The sequence below is a fragment of the Mus caroli genome, chromosome 7, assembly GCF_900094665.2.
Source record: "Mus caroli chromosome 7, CAROLI_EIJ_v1.1, whole genome shotgun sequence".
In the NCBI taxonomy this organism is placed as follows: domain Eukaryota; kingdom Metazoa; phylum Chordata; class Mammalia; order Rodentia; family Muridae; genus Mus; species Mus caroli.
This window is the reverse complement of record NC_034576.1, coordinates 47,365,237-47,384,553: the sequence shown is the minus strand read 5'-3', so window position 1 is coordinate 47,384,553 and position 19,317 is coordinate 47,365,237. Positions and strand designations below refer to the sequence as shown.

At 52.3% G+C, this 19,317-nt stretch overlaps 2 protein-coding genes across 2 annotated transcripts in view; one reads left to right on the top strand and one right to left on the bottom strand.

The window, feature by feature from the left end:
* Gys1 (glycogen synthase 1) overlaps nt 1–12,618 on the bottom strand; it is a 19,790-nt gene extending 7,172 nt beyond the window's left edge. Inside the window, exons 1-12 of the mRNA XM_021168983.2 lie at nt 12,287–12,618; nt 10,767–10,948; nt 9,160–9,351; nt 7,651–7,836; nt 7,273–7,417; nt 5,069–5,186; nt 4,573–4,693; nt 3,966–4,072; nt 2,880–2,939; nt 2,715–2,793; nt 1,517–1,630; nt 1,152–1,278 (exon numbers count right to left, since the gene is read on the bottom strand). Of these exons, the coding sequence (XP_021024642.1) occupies nt 1,152–1,278; nt 1,517–1,630; nt 2,715–2,793; nt 2,880–2,939; nt 3,966–4,072; nt 4,573–4,693; nt 5,069–5,186; nt 7,273–7,417; nt 7,651–7,836; nt 9,160–9,351; nt 10,767–10,948; nt 12,287–12,404 (1,549 nt within the window). The 5' untranslated portion in view covers nt 12,405–12,618. The remainder of the gene's footprint in view (nt 1–1,151; nt 1,279–1,516; nt 1,631–2,714; nt 2,794–2,879; nt 2,940–3,965; nt 4,073–4,572; nt 4,694–5,068; nt 5,187–7,272; nt 7,418–7,650; nt 7,837–9,159; nt 9,352–10,766; nt 10,949–12,286) is intronic.
* A 217-nt stretch (nt 12,619–12,835) lies between these two features.
* Ruvbl2 (RuvB like AAA ATPase 2) overlaps nt 12,836–19,317 on the top strand; it is a 12,351-nt gene continuing 5,869 nt past the window's right edge. The window contains exons 1-6 of the mRNA XM_021168978.1: nt 12,836–13,212; nt 16,099–16,153; nt 17,428–17,483; nt 17,785–17,926; nt 18,799–18,928; nt 19,036–19,102. Coding sequence (XP_021024637.1) covers nt 13,201–13,212; nt 16,099–16,153; nt 17,428–17,483; nt 17,785–17,926; nt 18,799–18,928; nt 19,036–19,102 — 462 coding nt within the window. The 5' untranslated portion in view covers nt 12,836–13,200. The remainder of the gene's footprint in view (nt 13,213–16,098; nt 16,154–17,427; nt 17,484–17,784; nt 17,927–18,798; nt 18,929–19,035; nt 19,103–19,317) is intronic.

The following is a 19,317-nucleotide window of genomic DNA, read 5'->3' as shown; positions in this document are numbered from 1 at the left end:
CAGGCTGGCCTCGAACTCAGAAATCCGCCTGCCTCTGCCTCCCAAGTGCTGGGATTAAAGGTGTGCGCCACCACCGCCCGGCTTCATTATTATTTTAACCAGAGCAAAATGATTTGCAAGTGACTCTCAAAACCAAGACCTGCTTGTTAATGTCCCCCTTATAGGAGTGGGGGCGGGGCGGGGAGCAGCAATTGGAATATAAAGTTAATAAATTAATAAAGATTTTAAAAAATGAACGAATAAACATAATAATGAACTAAAAATGAAGTGGGGGTGGGGACATTAGACCCTCTCTGGAGGTTCTGGCCATTCCTCCCAACATCTCCTTCCCACATTCATCCCTCACACAAGCTCTGTAAGGAAGCCCAATCAACTTACTGTGTGTGTGTGTGTCTGTATGAGTGTGTGTGTGAGTGTGTGTGTGTGTGTCTGTATGAGTGTGTGTGTGTGCACGCGCATGCGTGTGAGTGTGCTCAGGAGCGCAGAATTGAAGAATATGTCTAGAATATAAGGAAAGGTAGAGGCAGGGAGGTCAAGAGTTCAAGGTCACCCTCAGACACCTGTGAGCTGGAGGCCAGCTTGGGTATCAGAAAACAAGCAGGCCTAAAAAACAAAAATAAAGAGGAAAAACCTCACAGGATCCCCTCAGTGTAGGAGAATTACACACGAGCAATTCTAACTCAGAGCTCAGGGCTGAAGAGAGGTGAGGAGAGGAAGAGGTTGAGAGGCACTAGGGACCAGGAGGAGAAGCTCAGAGGGTAGAGGGCTTGCCTGGCAGGCACAAAACCCCAGCTTCTACAGCCCGCACTGCACAACAGATCACAGTGGTGTAGCACTCCGGATCTGGAAGCAAGATCGGGAGTTCAAGACCAGTCTGGGCTACATAGCAAGTCTGAGAGACACTGGGGAAGGCCTGGCTCATGCGCAACTCCAACATCAGCAAACTGGAGCTGAGGTTATCAGTGTCGACGACCGGAAATGAACATCAGTCATCTAGTCTGAGCTCTGTAGCCTTCTGTGTCACAAACACGTGACACATGGATACAGAATGGGTCACTACCATCATCCTGAAACAGAGGAACCATGTTGCAGGTTCATGCCAGAACTGAACAAGACCTAGCAGTCTGCCACCCCTCACCTCCTGTACTCACCTGGTGTGTAGCCCCAGGGCTCATAGTAGGAGGGGAAGACCCCAAGGTGACAGCCGCGGACAAATTCCTCATAATCCACGGGGAGGAGAGGGCTTGTGGAAGAAAGGAATTCTGGGTGAAAAATCACCTGTTGACAGAGGAGAAGGGCTGAGCTACTTCTAGCCACCTAGAGTAGCCCAGAGAGGGTACATTTCTCTAGAAACACACAGCAAGTCCACAACAAGCTAAAGACTTAAACTGAATTCATTTGGCTTCAGAAGCCAGGGTTCTTTCTAAACAGTGCACTTGACAGACTAGCTAGATGAGAAGCATGATATCCAAGGAAGAACCCAGCTACACCCCACCAACCTCGGGCCAGCCCTGACCTTCACGCGGTCGGCACTGCTGTTGAAAAGGCCAATTCGGCGGATGGTGGTCAAGATGGGGTCTGAGGAGTCGTCCAGCATGTTGTGGGTGCACACGGGTGGGAAAGACTGCCGCTGTAGACAGGAGTGGTGAGGGAGGGATCAGGGGAGGAGGGAGGGGGCAGGGGAGGGAGGGTGGTCACAGGGCTCTGAAGAAGCTACCAGCAGAGGTCAGCATACACCTGACTGGAGCCCAGCTTTTAACTATCACAAGCAAAGCTAAACCAAACCAACAACAACAACAAAAAAATCCCGGCTAAACAGAAGCACTCCACAGCTTGTGAGGAAATGTCTGTGTTTAGTTATATAGTCTTGCCTGTCAATAAAGAAAACATGAAGAACCTTACCAAGATGGAAGCAACCATGTAACATGAACCAAAATGACAGCAGAATGTTGACTCCACACGCCCCCCTCCCCTCTGCCCTGGGGGGGTGGGGGGAGCTCTAAAGAGCTGTACATACCCCAGCCAAGTGGATAGCTATGTTTATTTGATAGCAAGCCACAAGGACAGCTGGGAGTTGTAGTTTTCTTTTACTTTTCTTTCTTTTTTTTTTAGATTTATTTTTTTATATATGTAAGTACACTGTTTCTATCTTCAGACACAGCAGAGGAGGGTGTCAGATCTCATTACAGATGGCTGTGAGCCACCATGTGGTTGCTGGGATTTGAACTCACGACCTTCAGAAGAGCAGTTGGCTCTGAGCCATCTCTCCAGCCCAGCAGTGTCTCTTATTAATTTATTTGTTCACTTTACATCCCAATATCAGCCCCCTCTCCTCCCATTCTCCCCTCATTATTTCTCCCTCCCCCCTTCTCCTCTGAGAAGGGGACGCCCTCCAGCAATGTATTTTAACAAGGCCTTCATTCATTACTGTCTGTGTTCTGTTATCATAAAAAGCCACACGATCATTACTGTGTTGGAACACTGTAACCGGAATCTGTGTTCCCAGTCCATGCTCATACTTGGCTCCGGAATAAACCATCTTACCCTCTGTGATGTGGTGGGTGTGTTTTACTATTGGTATTTCTCTGGATTTCAGAACTGGACCCTCTGTAAAGGGCCACCAAAGAGAACAGAACTCCCAGAAACCTTTGCAGCAAGAGGCCTCAGCAAATGCCAGAACTGGCCCGCACTCTGCTCAGGGGTGAAGACCATACCTGAGTGGCAAAGATGGCTCTCTTCATCATAGTGAAGTCCTCCTTATCCAGCATCTTGTTCATGTCCGGGAGGCTCCCCCTGCAAGGGGAGGGGCAGGCATTTCAAAAGGAAGTGACCGGATGGGTCAGGGCAATCATGGGAGAAGAGCTAGGGCTGACACTCACACTAAAAGGGATTCGTAGAGCTTCCTCCCAAATTTCTCCTTGACTGTATTGGCTGTGTCCCTGGAATGGAGAGAAACAATATCACATCACAGTCACTATATTCTGTCAGGCATTGTGGGCACCAGAGAAACTTCGGTCTGGGTTCGGAATCCACACCCCGGGGGACCTCAGACTGGAAGATGGGGAACTGGAGACTGCTTGAGTTCCTTGAGGTGTGTGGCTGGGGATAGGTGGCCTTCCCTGTCCAATGTCAGTGACTCCTCTTGTAGGTGAGTGTAAAAATAGAATCAACCTCAGGAGGTTGCAGAGGAGTCCGAGAGGTCAGGGAAAGCCCAGCACACGGAGAGCCTTCCAGAAATGTCAGCTATTATTAGGGTTAGAATGAGTCTTGGACAGAGCGCTGCTAGGCCCTGTCTTATAAACAGGAGGAATAACATTCTGAGAGGAACACCCTGGCACACAAGATCGGAAAGACTGTCACCCTACTGTCTCATGACTTACAATCCTCCCAGGGACATGCTGACCCAACCACACCAGTCTCTTCTCTCTCTCTAACTGCCTCTGTCCATATCCTGTGAGCCCGGGCTCAGTATGCTGCCCAGTATGACCTTGAACTTCTGACCCTCCAGCCTCCACTCCCCAAGTATTAGAATTAAGAGAAATGGACTATCACAGCCACTTTATGCCTTGCTGGGGCTGGTGAATGCTGAACGCCCTACCACGTGAGCTACATTTTCAGCTCTTCCTCATTTCTTAAACATGCATCTGCTGTTCCCAGGGCTTAGAACAGTGCCTGCCTCATGGTAGATATTCAGAGCCTGGTGGGCAGTGAACGGGTGGGTTTCAGAGAGCAGGAAACAGGTTCCGTGAGGATTCGGTGGTTCAGCAAAATAACAAGGGGTCAGGTCACCTCACTGTGTGATGGCTGGCTGCCCTGATCACGTGCTCACACTTGTCTGCCCCGGCCACATGCTTTAAAAAAGGAGTTCACTAGGAATCCTGATCATGTCAGAGATAGCCAGAGAGGGATAAGACATGGCGACTGCAGGTACAGAGCCCACGGGGTCCTGGACAAGGACTGCTGACCATAGTTGTTTGCGCACGGCTTGGCCCTTCAGGGTTTCCACGTTGAAATTATTGGTCCGGGCCGGCATGATGAAGAATGCGACAACCGTTTGCTCACTGCCATTCACCTGGGGACGGGGATGAGAGGGATGTCAGGGTTGTGGACTCAGTCATGCTGCTGCTGCTAAGAATGATGGGACTTCTGATTTTCTTTTTCATAATAATATAGGGGATTAAAATCAAATCTCTTACATAGGTAGGTGCTTTACCACTGAGCCACACTCCTGCCCCCTCACTGGGCGATTCTAGGCAGGGGATCTACCACTGAGCCACACTGCCAGACTGGTTTTTTATTTTGATACAGCATCTCAAAATTGCCCAGGTCAACCTTGAACTCATTCTATAGACAAAAGCTGATCTTGAAGTTTTGATCCTTCTGCTTCAGCCTCCCAGGTGCTGGGATAACAGGCACAGGCCACCAGATCTCACTTCTGATCTTTCTGGGACTCTATACTCTGCTCCTACCCAAGGGTTTCCACAGCCATTTCTCGGGTCTCTGTTCTCCCCAGCTAGGCACACACTGCCCCCCTCCAGCTCCCCACCCACTGTCCCACCGAGCAGGCCTTACTCTGAGCAGATAGTTGAGTCTGGCCAATGCCTCCAGGAACACATCAGCTCCCTTGTTGGAAAACTCATAGCGGCCAGCGATAAAGAAATACAAAGTCTTGTCTAGGTTGAAGTCCAGGTGCCTAAAGAAGCCACAGGGGAGTGAGTGTGAGGCCCAATCGCCTAACCCTGTGCTGAAGCCATCAAATCCCAGAAGTCACAGGGCCAAAGGAAGTTTTTATAGTGCACAGGTATCAGAGGGAAGCATGCAAGTGCAGACTTTCTCCTTAGATGAGTATTTACCCTAATACCCACCCCATGGCTCTAGATATCAGGAGATAATGGAGACCATTGCTGTCCAGGACTGAGGACCAAGGAACCCTCACCCTCTTCCCTGAGACTTGGGAGTCTTCTCTCCGCAGAGCTCAGGGTCCTAACCACAGCCCTCCTTCTCAGACGCAGGAATCTCACCCCACCCCCACCCCCATCCTCCTCTCTTCGCTGTTTGGCTCACATACCCATAAAAATGGCCACGCACAAACTCCTGGATTCGTGCTTTGCTCTGAGCATGAAGGTTCTGGAATTCGTGCATAGCAGAGAACTTCTTCACATTCAGCCCGTTGGGGGTCACAATATCTAGGATTGGGGGAGACGGGCCGGGCCCATGCTTCATTTCTTTATTGTGATCAACTTCACAGGCACAAAACGAAGGGGAGGTGACTTCCCTTTCTTTTTTTTTTCTTTGTTTGTTTGTTTTTTGAGACAGGGTTTCTCTGTGTAGCCCTGGCTGTCCTGGAACTCAGAGTTTGTAGACCAGGCTGGCCTCGAACTCAAAAATCCGCCTGCCTCTGCCTCCCAAGTGCTGGGATTAAAGGCGTGCGCCACCACGCCCGGCTGAATTCCCTTTCATAATGTCACAATTTTATAATGGTTCTTTAGTGACCTCAGCTCCACGGGGGCTGATTCAACACCACTACTTGACCCTTCATACTCTTTTTATTTTATGTTTTAGATTTTTTTTGTTGTTGTTTTTTGTTTTTTGTTTTTTGTTTTTTGTTTTTCGAGACAGGGTTTCTCTGTGTAGCCTTGGCTGTCCTGGAACTCACTTTGTAGACCAGGCTGGCCTCGAACTCAGAAATCCGCCTGCCTCTGCCTCCCGAGTGCTGGGACTAAAGGCGTGCGCCACCACGCCCGGCTTAGATTTTTTTCTTGTATTTTATGTGTATAGTGGTTTTGCCTGCATGCATGACTGTGTACCATATATGTGCCTGTCACCTGTGGAGGCGAGAATAGGTGGTCAGGTCTCCTGGAATTGGAATGACAGATGGTTATAAGCCACCATGTGTGTTCTCAGAATTAAACCTGGGTTTTCCCAGAAAAGTAACCAGTGTTTATACACTCAGACTCGCATACATGCACATACACATGCGTGCCATACACACGCACACACGTACATAAAAACAAATATTTTTAAAAAGTATATGAGGGGAGAAAGGGTTGAGTCCCTAAAAGAGACATAAAGACAGATGGTGCATTGTGAGCCAAGTATGACAGAGCGTGTTAATCAAGATGACCCTGCACTACATAGTGAGACCCTAGCTCAAAGAGAGAGAGAAAGAGAGAGAGAGAGAAAGAGAGAGAGAGAGAGAGAGAGAGAGAGTAGATATCCTGGGAGAAGCAGAGCAGTGGTATTTTCAGTTCCTGTGTCAGAATGGGAGAAGGACAGATGGAAAACTGCACCTCCCAGAGCTCCTGCGTATATCAGGTCCAATGGCACTATCCATCTATAGGAGCTGAGGTACGGAGAATTATGCATATGAAAATAGAAGCGTTTATAAAGAATGCTTTATTTAAAATAAGACCCAAGATCAGACCTACCACATTCAATAAAAGCTGGGCATGGTTAAATTGGCCTGTAATCCTACTGTGGGGGTGGGGGAAAACAGGTGGGCCCTGGGAGCTTACAAGGCCTCACCAAAATGGTGAGCTTCAGGTTTAATGAGACACCCACCCTGTCTTACAAGAGCTGTTGGGTCTGATGAACCGGCTCTGCAGTCAAATGAGCTTACTGCTGCTCTTGCAGCACGCAGACGGGGTGGTTCACAGTGCTTGTAACTGCAGCTGAAGATTAGGATACAAGCCCTCTTCCGCCCCCTGTGAACACACACACACCACACATGCACACACACACACCATGCACGTGTGCATGTACCCACACAAGGATGCGCGCACACACACATATATACATAAATAAAAATAACAAACACCTCTTTAAAAAATTAGGTGGAGAGTCACAGAGAGAAGACCCCCAACATTCTCCTCTGGTTTCTACACACACACACACACACACACACACACACACACACACACACACGATTATCAACTCTCATCAGGACCTAGGGCCAAGACTTAGGACCACATGAGGCAGGATCAGTAAACCAAGTTCCTAGTTGCACTTTATTCAAAAATAAAGCCCGCCATATTTGCATTTCTTTCAGAAGATCAGCATTTATATTAGCTACTCATAAAGTTAGAATGAATGAGACTATAGCTCCTATTATCTTTCAGGATACAGAGTCAGCCAGCTTCGTTTCAGAGTTACCATCTCAACCCAGGACTTAGGGAAGTTGTTCTACTCTCTGGAGTAAAATGGCATTGGTGCTGAGTGTGGCATAGAGCCTCTTATCTCAGCCACATGTAGGGACCACAGCTCAGACCTTACCTGGTTTCCTCTTGAGGAGGTGTTGAGCCTCGATTGCAGTGATCTGGGATACGGTAGTGAAGACATGGGCACAGTGAGCTGCTGCACGCTCCATGCAGTACCGGTGATAGATCTGCCTCTCTCCTGCTTCCTTGTCTACATTGAACTGGGTAGGAAGGGAGAAAAGTCAGCGTTAAAAGGACCAGGGTAAAACTAGGGACTGGACTGGGGTCTTAGGTAGGTTGGGATTGGCGGCTGCACTCTGAGAGGCAGGTCTGAGGGAGGATGGCCAGGATCGGGCCCCCATGGCTGATGCTGGAAGGGCTGGGAGCCTGCACTCTTAGGAGCACGATTCCCTGCCAGGGCTTTGGGCTGTCTCACAATACAATCGCAGCTCACATTCTCCAGGTTGTTGTAGAAGTCCACAGCGCCAGCACACAGGTAGCGCCCCAGCAGCGTGGCATGAGTGGTGAAGATGGTTGCCACTGGCAAGCGCCGGGCACGGCACAGACACAGACCGACACCGGCCAACCATTCGTGGAAGTGGGCAACCACATACGGCTTCTCTTCGTTCTGGGCCAGGAACTATGGGGCAACGGGGAACAGGGACAGGGAGGGTCACTGTGTTTCCACACGGCCCAAAAGGAACCAGCAGCAATCCCCATCACGAACGAAGAAGCAGGGGAGAGGTAAGCCCGCTATTATGCAGAGCAGGCATTGGTCGTACAAAGGGCTGAAACCCCAAGTTAGGCCAACCGGCTGACCTTGTCCCTAGAGGTTAATGGGATTTTTTTTTTCAAGGTCTGAATTCTGGCAACGTGGAACTGGAAGGATCAACACCCCAAGTCCTGGTCACTACTGCAGGGACTTGGTCTTTTTTTTTTTTTCAGTTTTGGTTTTTCGAGACAGGGTTTCTCTGTATTGTCCTGGAACTCACTCTGTAGACCAGGCTGGCCTCGAACTCAAAAATCTGCCTGCCTCTGCCTCCGGAGTGCTGGGATTAAAGGCATGCGCCACTACTGCCCGGCTTCTTTTGTTTTTTCAAGACAGAATTTCTCTGTGTAACAGCACTGGCTGTCCTGGAAATCCCTTTGTAGGCCAGGCTGGCTCTGAACTCAGGGATCTGCTTGCCTCTACCTCCTGAGATTAAAGGTACGTGCCACCACCACCCGGCTAAGACTCGGCATTTCAATCAGCGGTAGTAGAATTTTTATGGGCACAAAACAGGACCAAAACTCCCAGATTTCCTTTGAATGCACGCGTAGCTCTTTTTTGTCCTAAGGCATCCCAATTAAGCCTCCTAAAAACTTCTTTTAAAAATTCTAGAATGAGCCGGGCGTGGTGGCGCACGCCTTTAATCCCAGCACTTGGGAGGCAGAGGCAGGCGGATTTCTGAGTTCGAGGCCAGCCTGGTCTACAAAGTGAGTTCCAGGACAGCCAGAGCTATACAGAGAAACCCTGTCTCGAAAAACCAAAAAAAAAAAAAAAAAAAATTCTAGAATGGGTTTGGGGTGGGGAAAGCCCAGATTTCTGGTTCTGAAACCAACTCAAGGTTGGTAAGTATCAAAAGTTACCCTGAGTGCTTAACGGTAATGGATATTAAACTAGACAGCAACTCCCAGAATTACCAGGACCCAACCCTTTTCTCCCAGGACTCCCTGGAGACAGTGTAGCAGTGTGTTTACACCTGGATATAGAGGAAATGAAACTGAGGCTGACACTTCTGGTCTTCTCTGAGAAAAGCAGCTAGACTCTTTTCAGAGTCGATCCTTGGATTAAAAGAGTGGATGGACAATTCCCAGAATTCCCAGGGGAAGCCCACTCTCTGGCCCAAGCGGTGATGATGATGATGATGATGGCTTCAAGTCTGGGTAGGAAGGCTGAGGTGGGGTCTGTAGTACCGCCTACCTCACCCAGGAACCAGGTGGTGAGGAAGCCGAACAGGACAGCGTCATTGGCCTCGCGGTCGTACCATGGTACCCCGATGTTGCAGGTGTCCCAAAGCTCACCCTTCCAGCGCTCCAGGGCCCAGGCTGAGGCTCCTACATCCAGGAGCACCACTAGGGGTCCCCCCTCGATCAGCCAACGCCCAAAATACACCTGAGGGAGAGGCAAAGGGAGGCTCAGAAGTCCTGGCCCGCATTCCTCACCAGCTTACATCCCCAGCCTGGTAACTGAGCTCAGCTGTCTCACGTTCCCCTCACCCACGGCCTCATCTGTGGCCCTCTGTAACCCCTCCCACTACCTTTCTCCTCTCCCCGTTGGCCTGTTTTGTCACCTGTGGTCACGTGTCTATCAGCCAGGACTGTTCTTTCCTACCTATTGCCACCTTCCTAAAACTCGATGTTCTATTTCAGTCCCCATTAGCCCTTCTCCTCCGGAGACCACAGGTATGGCTCCAGGCCATTGATCTAACTCTGTCCCAACCTGGCTTCGTCTGGCCAGGGCCTCACTGGAATACCCCTCCCCCTCCCAGCTGTTGTCTGCCCTTTTGCTGGGAGGGGGGGTCTATTATTAGGAACAGCTGCCCTGGGGGAGGGATGTGGCCACTCTGGGGTCCCATAGGGACATGGTCTGGCCTGACTGGATGCTGGAACCCAACCCCGAACACAGGCTGTGACTAGGTGGAGCCTCTGCACTTGTCTTTCCATCTGCATCTCTTCTAGGGTTCTTCCATCTCACCTTCCCTCTCTTCTGGCTTTCTCCTTGTATTTCTTTCTTTGGGGGTGAGGGTGGGGGGCAGGGCTTCTCTGCCTAGCCCTGGCTGTCCTGGAACTTACTCTGTAGTTTCTCAAACTCAGAGATCCACCTGACTCTGCCTCTCGAGTGCTGGGACCAACAGGCTTCTGTTTGTAGTTCTTAGGATGAAACCCACAGGCCATGCTAGGCAGGGGTTCTACCGCGGAGCTATAACCCCAGACCCCTACTGGGAGATTCTAGGAAAGGACTCTACCACTAGGCCACACCCCTAGCCCCTCATTGGGGGATTCTAGGCAGGGGCTCTGCCTCTGAGCCACGCCCCTTCCTCATTAGTTCATGGATCTGCTCACCGCAGACTCTTTTCCCTGGTTCTCCTCTCTTCATCTCTATTCCATCTTGTTGCCTGCCTGGCTACTCATCTTTATTTTATTTACTGTGAGACAGAGCCTTCTTGTGGTCCAGACTGGCTTAGAACACACCGAGATCCTCCTGCCTAGGCCTCCATAGTGCTGGGATTGCAGGTGTGCACATAACACATAGCTTTGGCTATCTTTCTGCCTAGCTCCAGCTTGTTTGTAGTCTCTGGGTCTGAGGATCTCAGCTGAGATTCATCTCCATCCATGGGGCCTTTCTGACACCCGGTACCCACTGGCCTTCTTCACCAGATCCTATACCCGTCTATCGTTTTCTTCCCTAGGCCTGCTGGGAAAGTGCTGACTACACCTCCTGCCTCCATTCCACCTTCTCTTCACTTGTTGCTAGGGCCCCTGCTGGCAGTTCCCACCCCCACCCCCCTGGGTAGGGCTATGTCCCACCTTACAACCCTTGCTGTTCATGGAATCCAAAGTCCTCTTCAGTTCCGGAGTTGGGGGCTCCAGGAGCTCTACCTGCGTCCTCACACCCTGCTCCGTGTATGGTCCCACCAGATAGTAGTTGTCACCCCATTCATCCCCTGTCACCTTCGCCTTCGTCTGCAGCACAGTGTAGATGCCACCCACTGTGGGCCAAAGTGCAAAAGGACAGACAACCCCACCATTGGTCCATAGCTTTGAGACCTGGCAGGTAATTGGGGATGTATGTGGGTAGTATTGGGGTAGAAGATGGGCAGGAACCCATGCTTGGGAATCAGAGGAGGTCGGGACTGGAGGCTAGGGGTCATGGAAAAGCAAACCTGAGGATAACCCTCTTGGGTTTATGGAGAGAGGGGACTGGAATTAGGATGCTGAGGGAGGAGCAGGCTCCAGTTAGACTCCTGGTCATGACACAGGAAGCACTCTTTAGTGAGGATTAGGAGCAGCAAGGCTCTAAAACTCTTGATTTTCAGATGCAGTGGGAAGAATGGTACATGGCCCTATCCAGCTACCCAGTTACCTGAGGGAAGCTTGACTTATTATTCCACAGCTTCAGGGGCCCTAACGATGCTAGCCCTGGGCTGGGACACAAGGACTGCTGGGCTCTGCTCCTCCTGTGACCCCACCACAGATTTAGGAATCTGGGTCCTCAGCCTTCTCACCTGAAACTGGTACCCTGGCAGTACACAACATTGAGTCTGCCATCTCCCAACATGCTGAGAGACCTAGTCTCTTTCTCCCCAGGATCCAGAAAAGGAAACGTTCAGATCCACAAGGCCCAGCTGCTGGGGATTCCCAGCCCAGCCTTCTCATGAGCGAGAAGCTAGTGATCTCCCATACATACGACTCTGGGCTGTGGGTGGGTTCCTCCTGACCAATTTAGGACTTCCAGCTTTCCCAGTCCACAGGGAGGCACCTCACTACATAGGAAGCCGGGGCTTAGGCCCTGGGCTCCTTCAAACTCGACATTCAAGTTCCCAACTCTTTCCCACCTTGTATCTAAGAATTTGAGTCTCCAAGCCCCTCTTGGCTTTACACTGGGTCAGGTCCGCTATGCTTCCTGAAAAATCCATGAACCCCAACCTTTAGGAGCACCCCAACTCCACAGTCACGTCCTCTGGACCACAGACCCAAAAGCTCCAGTGTTCCTTGGGCTTAGCTGCACTAACTCCTTCCCCTTTTAGATCTCAGGTCTCTCGGCCCTCGAAAACCTCCCTTCAAGACCCAGGAATCTTTCTTTGAGTGCCCTCTTCCCTAGATTGCAGAACCTGAAGCCTCCTTCCATCTTAAGAGTAGTCTCTTGTCCCTTCCCCCCAGGGCCTAGGACGCCTACTCCAGCCCCTTCACAAGGACACAGAAGTCACAGGCGCTTTTCCCAGGACCCAAGAGTCCTCCACGTAGCTCTTTCCCCGTCTGAGTCGGAGTTTCGGGGCCCCATCCTCGCCTGCCCTTCTTGGTCAAGGGACCAACGCTGACGTTCTCACCCTTGTTGGCCACCTCCCAGGCCACCTCGAAAAGCACTGCGTTCTCCGGGTCGAATTCATCCTCCCAGTCTTCCAATCCTGGAAGCGAGGACACAGAGAGACTGCGGCTGAGAGGCATGGCTACTGCGGGCAGGGGACTTCGAGCACCAAAACTGGAAACCAGAGAGATCGGCTGGGAATGCACCAGACTTGGTGACCGGTCGAGTTAGCGGGTGTCCCAGGGGAAGCTTGCAAGGCGCTCCGCTTCCTATTGCACGACCGCACCCCCGCCCCAGAGCGCTCCGACTCAGGTAGGGTGAGCTGAGACACTGAGTCCGGCGGGCAGCTGCAGTGAAGCCTGGTGGCCGCCAGGAGGCACTGCCCACCCTGCTGGTCTAGCACGATTGGTCGGCGGCTGGGGGGCGGGGGCTATTGCGTCTACTTATTGGCGGATAGAATCCAGTTTCCTTGGCCAGAGGCTCCTGGGGAGCTGCAGGGGGCGGGGCTTGTTTCTACGCAGCATGGAAGTGATTGGTGAACAGAGCTGTCAATCTCAGCTGTAGGCCTAATTTGGTGAGGAAGGTTGGACAGGGAGGGAAGGGATCGTGGAGGACGTGTGGTTGCTACAAAATGTGCTCAGAATTTTGCAATCGGACTTAGCAGTTGCAGGGCGGGGGGGAAGGAAGGGGGAGGAGGCTAGGTAAGAGGAGGAGGAGGAGGAGCAAGAGACGTCCGGAACCCACCCGAAATTCAGAACACCCGCTTTCCAATTTAGCCTCGCGGGTTGGGCGCGGCCTAGTGTACGCCCCCTACAGGAGTTTTACATATTTTATGGGCCATAGAGATGACTGGATGACCGGGAGCCTAGAGAGGATAAAGATCGCGCTCCTAGCCGATTTCCGTTTCCGCTGAGGCATTGGCGGTTGGTGTGCATCATGGCAACCGTGGTAAGTGTTGGGTGCATGTGGAGGACCGACAATGACCCTTCTTAGGGAGTCTGAAGGAGGGAGCTGGAGAGGACTCTTGTATCTGAGGGAGGAGTGATAAGGAAGATGCCTGGTTTGACGGAGGAGGTCTGGGGAGTACTCCCGAGTCGGAGGGAGGATGCTGAGAAGGACACCGAGTCTGAGCAATGGATACAGAGGAGAATGCATGTGTCTAAAGGAAGAGAGCAGAGGAGAATGTATGAATCTGAAGGAAGGGGGCTGAGGAAGTCGCCTGGGTCTCAAGGAGGGCTACGGAGGACACATGGATCTATGGGAAGTGTTGGGAGGAGAGGATACCAGAGTCTGAGGGAAGCAGGCTGGTGTGTGCACCTTTGTGTTTGAGGTAGGCAGGCTAGAGCCTGAATCCCTGCATCGGAGGGAAGGTCACAGTGGATGAGGCCTGGTTTGGAGGAGGAGGAGGACTGGGGAAGAGAGAGGAGGGCTAGGGAGGATGCCTGGACCTAATGGAAGAGGGCTGGACCTGGACTCCTGGATGTGGAGGAAGTGTATTGATCACTGAGGAAGGAGCTTCATTGTGGCTTTAGAAGCTGGTAGAGAAGGCAACAATGTATTCAGAATCCTAGATGTCAGGCATGGTAGTGCAAGCCTCCAGTCCCTGCACTTGGGAGGCAGAGGCAGGTGGATCTCTGTGAGTCTCAGGACAGCCAAGGGTTACCCAGAGAAACAACAACAGAAAGAATCCTGGGTCTGATGGAAGAGTCATGTAGACACTCAGATTTCTCTGTGAATGAATGACCAGCCAGAGCCTGGAGTGGCAGAGTCGTGGTTCATCCCGCACTGTGTTCTGGAAACTTCCTCTGCCTCTTGATTGTAGTCAGTGACCAGTTCCAAAGTCTCATCCCAGTGTCCCGCGAGGTCTGAGACTGGTACCCTGGACTTCTGGGGAAGATTAGTAAGTGGGAAGTTGTGTTGTGTGCTTGAGAGCACAGGTCACATAGACAGGAAAGTGTGTCCGGAGCCAGGAGTGTGACAGTGTGAAACAGAGACCGGGTTCAGAGCATGGGGTCTTGTCCAGAGACTATATTTTTCAGAACCTCACGTAGGGCACATGTCTGTGCCATTGCACAGTTAGTTGAATGTTACAGTGAGCGAATAAAGCCCAGGAAGTGATACCAGGCATATTGGGCCTGGCACTAGCTCCCCAGACTTCCCAGTGAGGAAATCTTGTGGCCTTCTGGTGTCCTTGATTCTGGGGTTGGGCCCAGGCGAGTGTTGTAGGGAGGTCAGTGGCTTCTGTTGCTGTTACCATGGTGAGGAAGGGCCTGCCTTTGCTTGCCTTACGACGGGCCTGTGTGTGACAGTAGTTTGGGGGTCTCATGCTCCTGCAGTCTACCCAGCCTCCTACAAAGAGAGGAAAGTGAAGGCTCCCACAGCAAGAGACAGGCAGTAAATGGTCCTGGGCCATGGGCTATCCTGGAAGGCCTTGTTCCATTCCAGGAGGAGGCATCCTGAGCTGTGGTTGAGGGCCGCTTAGCTTTGTGGTTTCTTAGGTTCATAAAAAATAGGAAAAGATGTTCAAGGGTCCACCGCCTGGATTTATCAGTCTCTTGTTTTCACCCTTTACCTTGGGCTAGCTCCAGACTCGAGGCACTCTTCCTGACTCAGTCTCCCCAGTGGCTGCAGAAGTGCGTCCTAGCAGGCACCCTCTAATGTCCCCACGCCTCCCTCCCCGAGCCTTTGGCAATCACTAGTCTACTTTGTATTTCTGGCATCTCTTTTGGATACTTCATATAAGAACCCTTCAACCCAAGCTGGGCAGTGGTGGCACATGCCTTTAATCCCAGCACTTGGGAGGCTAAGGCAGGTGGATTTCTAAGTTCAAGGCCAGCCTGGTCTACAAAGTGAGTTCCAGGACAGCCAGGGCTACCTACCTATACTGAGAAACCCTGTCTCAAAAAAAACAAAACAACAACAACAAAAAAGAATCCTTCAACGTGAGGGTTTGTTCACCATGTTTTCTGTGTATGGGTATTTTTCCTCTGGATACGTCTATGCCTGAGGAGGCCAGAAGAGGGTATTGGATCTCCGGGAACCAGAGTTAGAGTCAGCTGTGAGCCACCACATGTGTACAGTCAGTTTAGCCTCAGTCCGATGGAAGGAAGAGCGGCCAGGAGTCCTCCACCCTTCTCTCCAGCCCCCGCGTGCAGTCTTTATTATGTGGGGAGCCCACTTGCTCAGCACCTCTAGTGGTCTTCCTGGGTGTGTCAGGGTCAGAGCTTCGCTCTTTTTCCTGCCTGAGTAATATTCCATATTTGAATAGACCCTATCATTGGTCACCGGACACATGGTTGTGAGTGGCCTTTGGCTGTTGTACCCATTGGTGTGCTCGCTTTGTGGGGATTCCAGTGCCTCAAACATTCCAGGAGGTGTTTACTCATGTCTCTCTCCTGTGAGGGGAGACGATGCTAGCTGCTTCTTCAGGAGGCCCTTGGATATGTTTATTCAATGAGCTCAGCACTCTAGTGTGTTGAACTTCAAACATAGAGTCCAAGGTGGGCCAGAGAGGTGTGCCTAATGGGAGCCAGAGCACTGGTCTAAGAGTCTCCCTGCCATCCTCACAGAGCTCAGAATGGGGACGGGAGGGTTTCCTCTCTGCACCAGGTCACGCCAGGGCTCTGGGGGGTATGACACGCAGCCTGTTTCCCTGGGCCCCGTGGTGGGGCTGATCACTGCCATTAGTGATTGATGGCCCAGATGGGTGGTGGTGGCTGCTGTTGTGTTGCCTGCCTGTGCAGTGGGGGGGCTCCTGGTGGGCAGCAGGACCTTGAGGGAGCAGATGAAACTGTGACAACTGGGAACCTTCTTACACGTCATCCTCACCTGCAGGCAGCCACCACCAAAGTCCCTGAGATCCGAGATGTGACAAGAATCGAGCGAATCGGTGAGTGAGCAGGGTCAGGACCAAGGGAGCCACCACTGCTGAGTGCCCAGACAGACAGAGAAGGATGCAATGGGGCCTTAGTCCCAGGCTATGCTGCCATACGCCTAGCATGCCGCCACGGGGTTTCTGGAACTTTGAGGAACATTGGAACCATGTGTCCGGCACACAAGTGCGCGTTGGTCACATGCTCTCTGAGGGTGCACCAGGCCTTCCTCTTTCCTGGTGTCCATGAGTGGTGGGAGTGGTGCTGGAAGTCTCCTGTGACCTCGGGAGGTGGAAAGTCAGTCATCCTATCCCCATTGAGGAGACCAGCTCTCGGAGCAGCTGTGTAGAGAGCTTCGCTCACCACCTGTAGCAAGGTGGGCAGGGCGGCTCCGAGGAGGAGGATGCCAGCTGTGCAAGAGGCCACACCCGCTTGTTCAGCTGTCACTCAGCACCTCTAAGACACAGTAGAGGACTATGGGCTCCAACTGCAGGCCCTTGGTGGATGCTGATCTTTCTACTTAGCTAGACTAAGTAGAACTACCTGTGTAGACCAGATTGGCTTCGAACTTGCAGGGATCCCCTTGCCTCCGCCTTCCGAGTGCTGTGCACCACCGTGCCTGGCCTTGTTTTTCTTCTCCAGGCAGTTTCCTATAGGCTGGCTCTGAACTTACCGTGTAGCTAAGCACGTATCCCTGTGTCTGGCTGATGAATTCTACCTTTTTGAAACGAAGCACCCTCTCACTTCAATGCTTGAGTTAGAACTCAAGGTCTCATGCAGTCCCTGTGCTTGCTGAATCTCATGTCTTCCAGAAGGGACACAGCTCACTGTAAGAGTGTGGTGTCCTGGAGGCAGGGGGTGGTGGGTGGGCCTGGTACCTGTGTCCCTTTGAGGTTTATTGCAGAGCCACTAGCTGCTGTACCAGGGTGCTGTCCTCACCTCTTCCTGGATGGCCTCTAGGCTCGGCCCTAACCTGTCTCTCCGCATCCCTGTGGCTGGGCCCCAGGACTGGGAGAATGGGAGCCGCAAGCTCTATCTTGTCAGTGTGATGTGGCAAGGCAGCACCTGGGTGCCAAGTCCCTGTGTCCTCCCACAGCGTGGTCCGTTAGTTCTTGAGCCCAGTGCCTGGGGCCTTGGTAGCATCATCCAGCTCTTGGATGACACGCATGTAACCTGTAACCGTGCTCTGGCATCTTCCTGCCTTCGTTTGACCAAGAGAGCAGCCTGAGCTCAGCAGCCACACGGTATTGCCTAGACCAGCCATAACTCTTCTTGCCTTCCTCCCATACAGGCGCTCACTCCCACATCCGGGGGCTGGGACTGGATGATGCCCTGGAGCCAAGACAGGTAGAGCCATGGGGCTGGGCACGTGGGCTGTTCCTGCCAGGCAGGTCTTCGGGCCTCTTGATTCCATACTGACCCACCTCTGCCAGGAGGCAGAGGCACTCGGATCTCTTGTGAGTTCAAGGCCAGCCTGGCCTATAGAGTGAGACCCCCATCTCAGAAAGAAGAGAAAGCCAGTACTGTTTTGTTTAGTTTTGTTTTGTTTTGTTTTCCAGCAGGTGGGGTGTGTGCCAGGATGTGGTGGGACTGCAGTGGTGGCTCTGTAGACAGTCACTTTCATGTCCTCTCACCCTCCACCCTCCAGGCTTCCCAGGGCATGGTGGGGCAGCTAGCTGCCCGGCGTGCGGCTGGCGTGGTGTTGGAGATGATCCGAGAAGGGAAGATTGCCGGGCGGGCTGTCCTCATTGCAGGCCAGCCAGGTACTGGGAAGACAGCCATTGCCATGGGTAAGAGGCCTCAAGGGGCAGTCGTTTTCCTCTGTGCCGGGGAACCCCTCCTCTAGCAGTCAGGGACAGGCTAACTGTATTTAACCGTCAGTCACATGGAAGCATCAGGAAGTGGCTGTCTAGGGCCACTGATTGTTAATGTGGGGTCTCCTGTCTTCTACACCATCTTCCATGTTAGGGTCACCAAGCAGACTGCTAAGGTCCCTCTGTCCCTGCTGTGCTCCGGTCATCAGGCAGGAAGGAGTTGCAGCCTACATGTGCATCCCTTGACGCTGCTATAGGGAAGCCCATGTGGCCTGCATCTCTAGTTCTATTATGTGGAGCCGCAGAGGCTGGTTTGTCTTGGGGCTTTTGGAGTCAGGTCTTTATGTAGTCTTCGTGGGCTCTGCCTCCCAAGTGCTGGGACCAAAGGTGTGCACCGCTGCGCCCTGCATTGTTTTGTAATTTTTAATTTGGCTCATTGGGGTTCTGGGAATGAGAGAGAGGGTGGACACTGGGCTTGGCAGCCAGCCTTCTCTGCGGCAGTCCACTGGTGACTTAGGGTCACAGCTGCCCCTAAGACTCTCCTGACCCGCCCATCGTCTCACTCCCGCCTCTGCTGAGACTGTGGGACCAGGCGGGGAGAGCCTACGTTCTGCCAGGAATCAGTTCAGAAGTAGTATACACCTAGGGATGGGGCCATGTCACTCTGCCTCCAAGATGACTCATACTAAGTAAACAAAAGAGTACAGGATGCGGGGACTAAATGGCTCGTAGGGCCAGGAATGGGGTAGAGACATAGATGGTTTAGAGGTTGTCTCGAAGCATGGGCCACCACTGTGTCAGGTACCTGGGGCCAGCAGCTGCAACTGCCTGACCTCTGGTTCCCATAGGCATGGCCCAGGCACTGGGCCCCGACACACCATTCACAGCCATTGCAGGCAGTGAGATCTTTTCTCTGGAGATGAGCAAGACTGAGGCTCTAACGCAAGCCTTCCGCCGTTCCATTGGTGTCCGGATCAAGTGAGTGTCCTGTAGGAGATCCACTCTGCTTGCCCATTGTCCTGGTCAGAGAAGCAGGGTGTCCCGGACCAGCCTGACCCAGACTGTGCTGTCTGTCTGTCCCACAGGGAGGAGACGGAGATCATTGAAGGGGAGGTGGTGGAGATCCAGATTGACCGGCCAGCCACAGGCACGGTGAGTGTCCCAGCACCGATGTCACCCAGGCTCGTGGCGAAACCCCCTCCAGCCAAAAGGCAAGGCTGGGGCCAGTGGAAGGTGCTATAGGGACTAAGGGGGGCGTCACGGGGCCGATGGAGATTTTCTTATGAAATGAGAAGCAAGTGAAGGGAGTGTGGGGGCTGATGAGTTACTGTGGACACCTGGGTCCAGACTGTCCCCCCCCCCCCCCC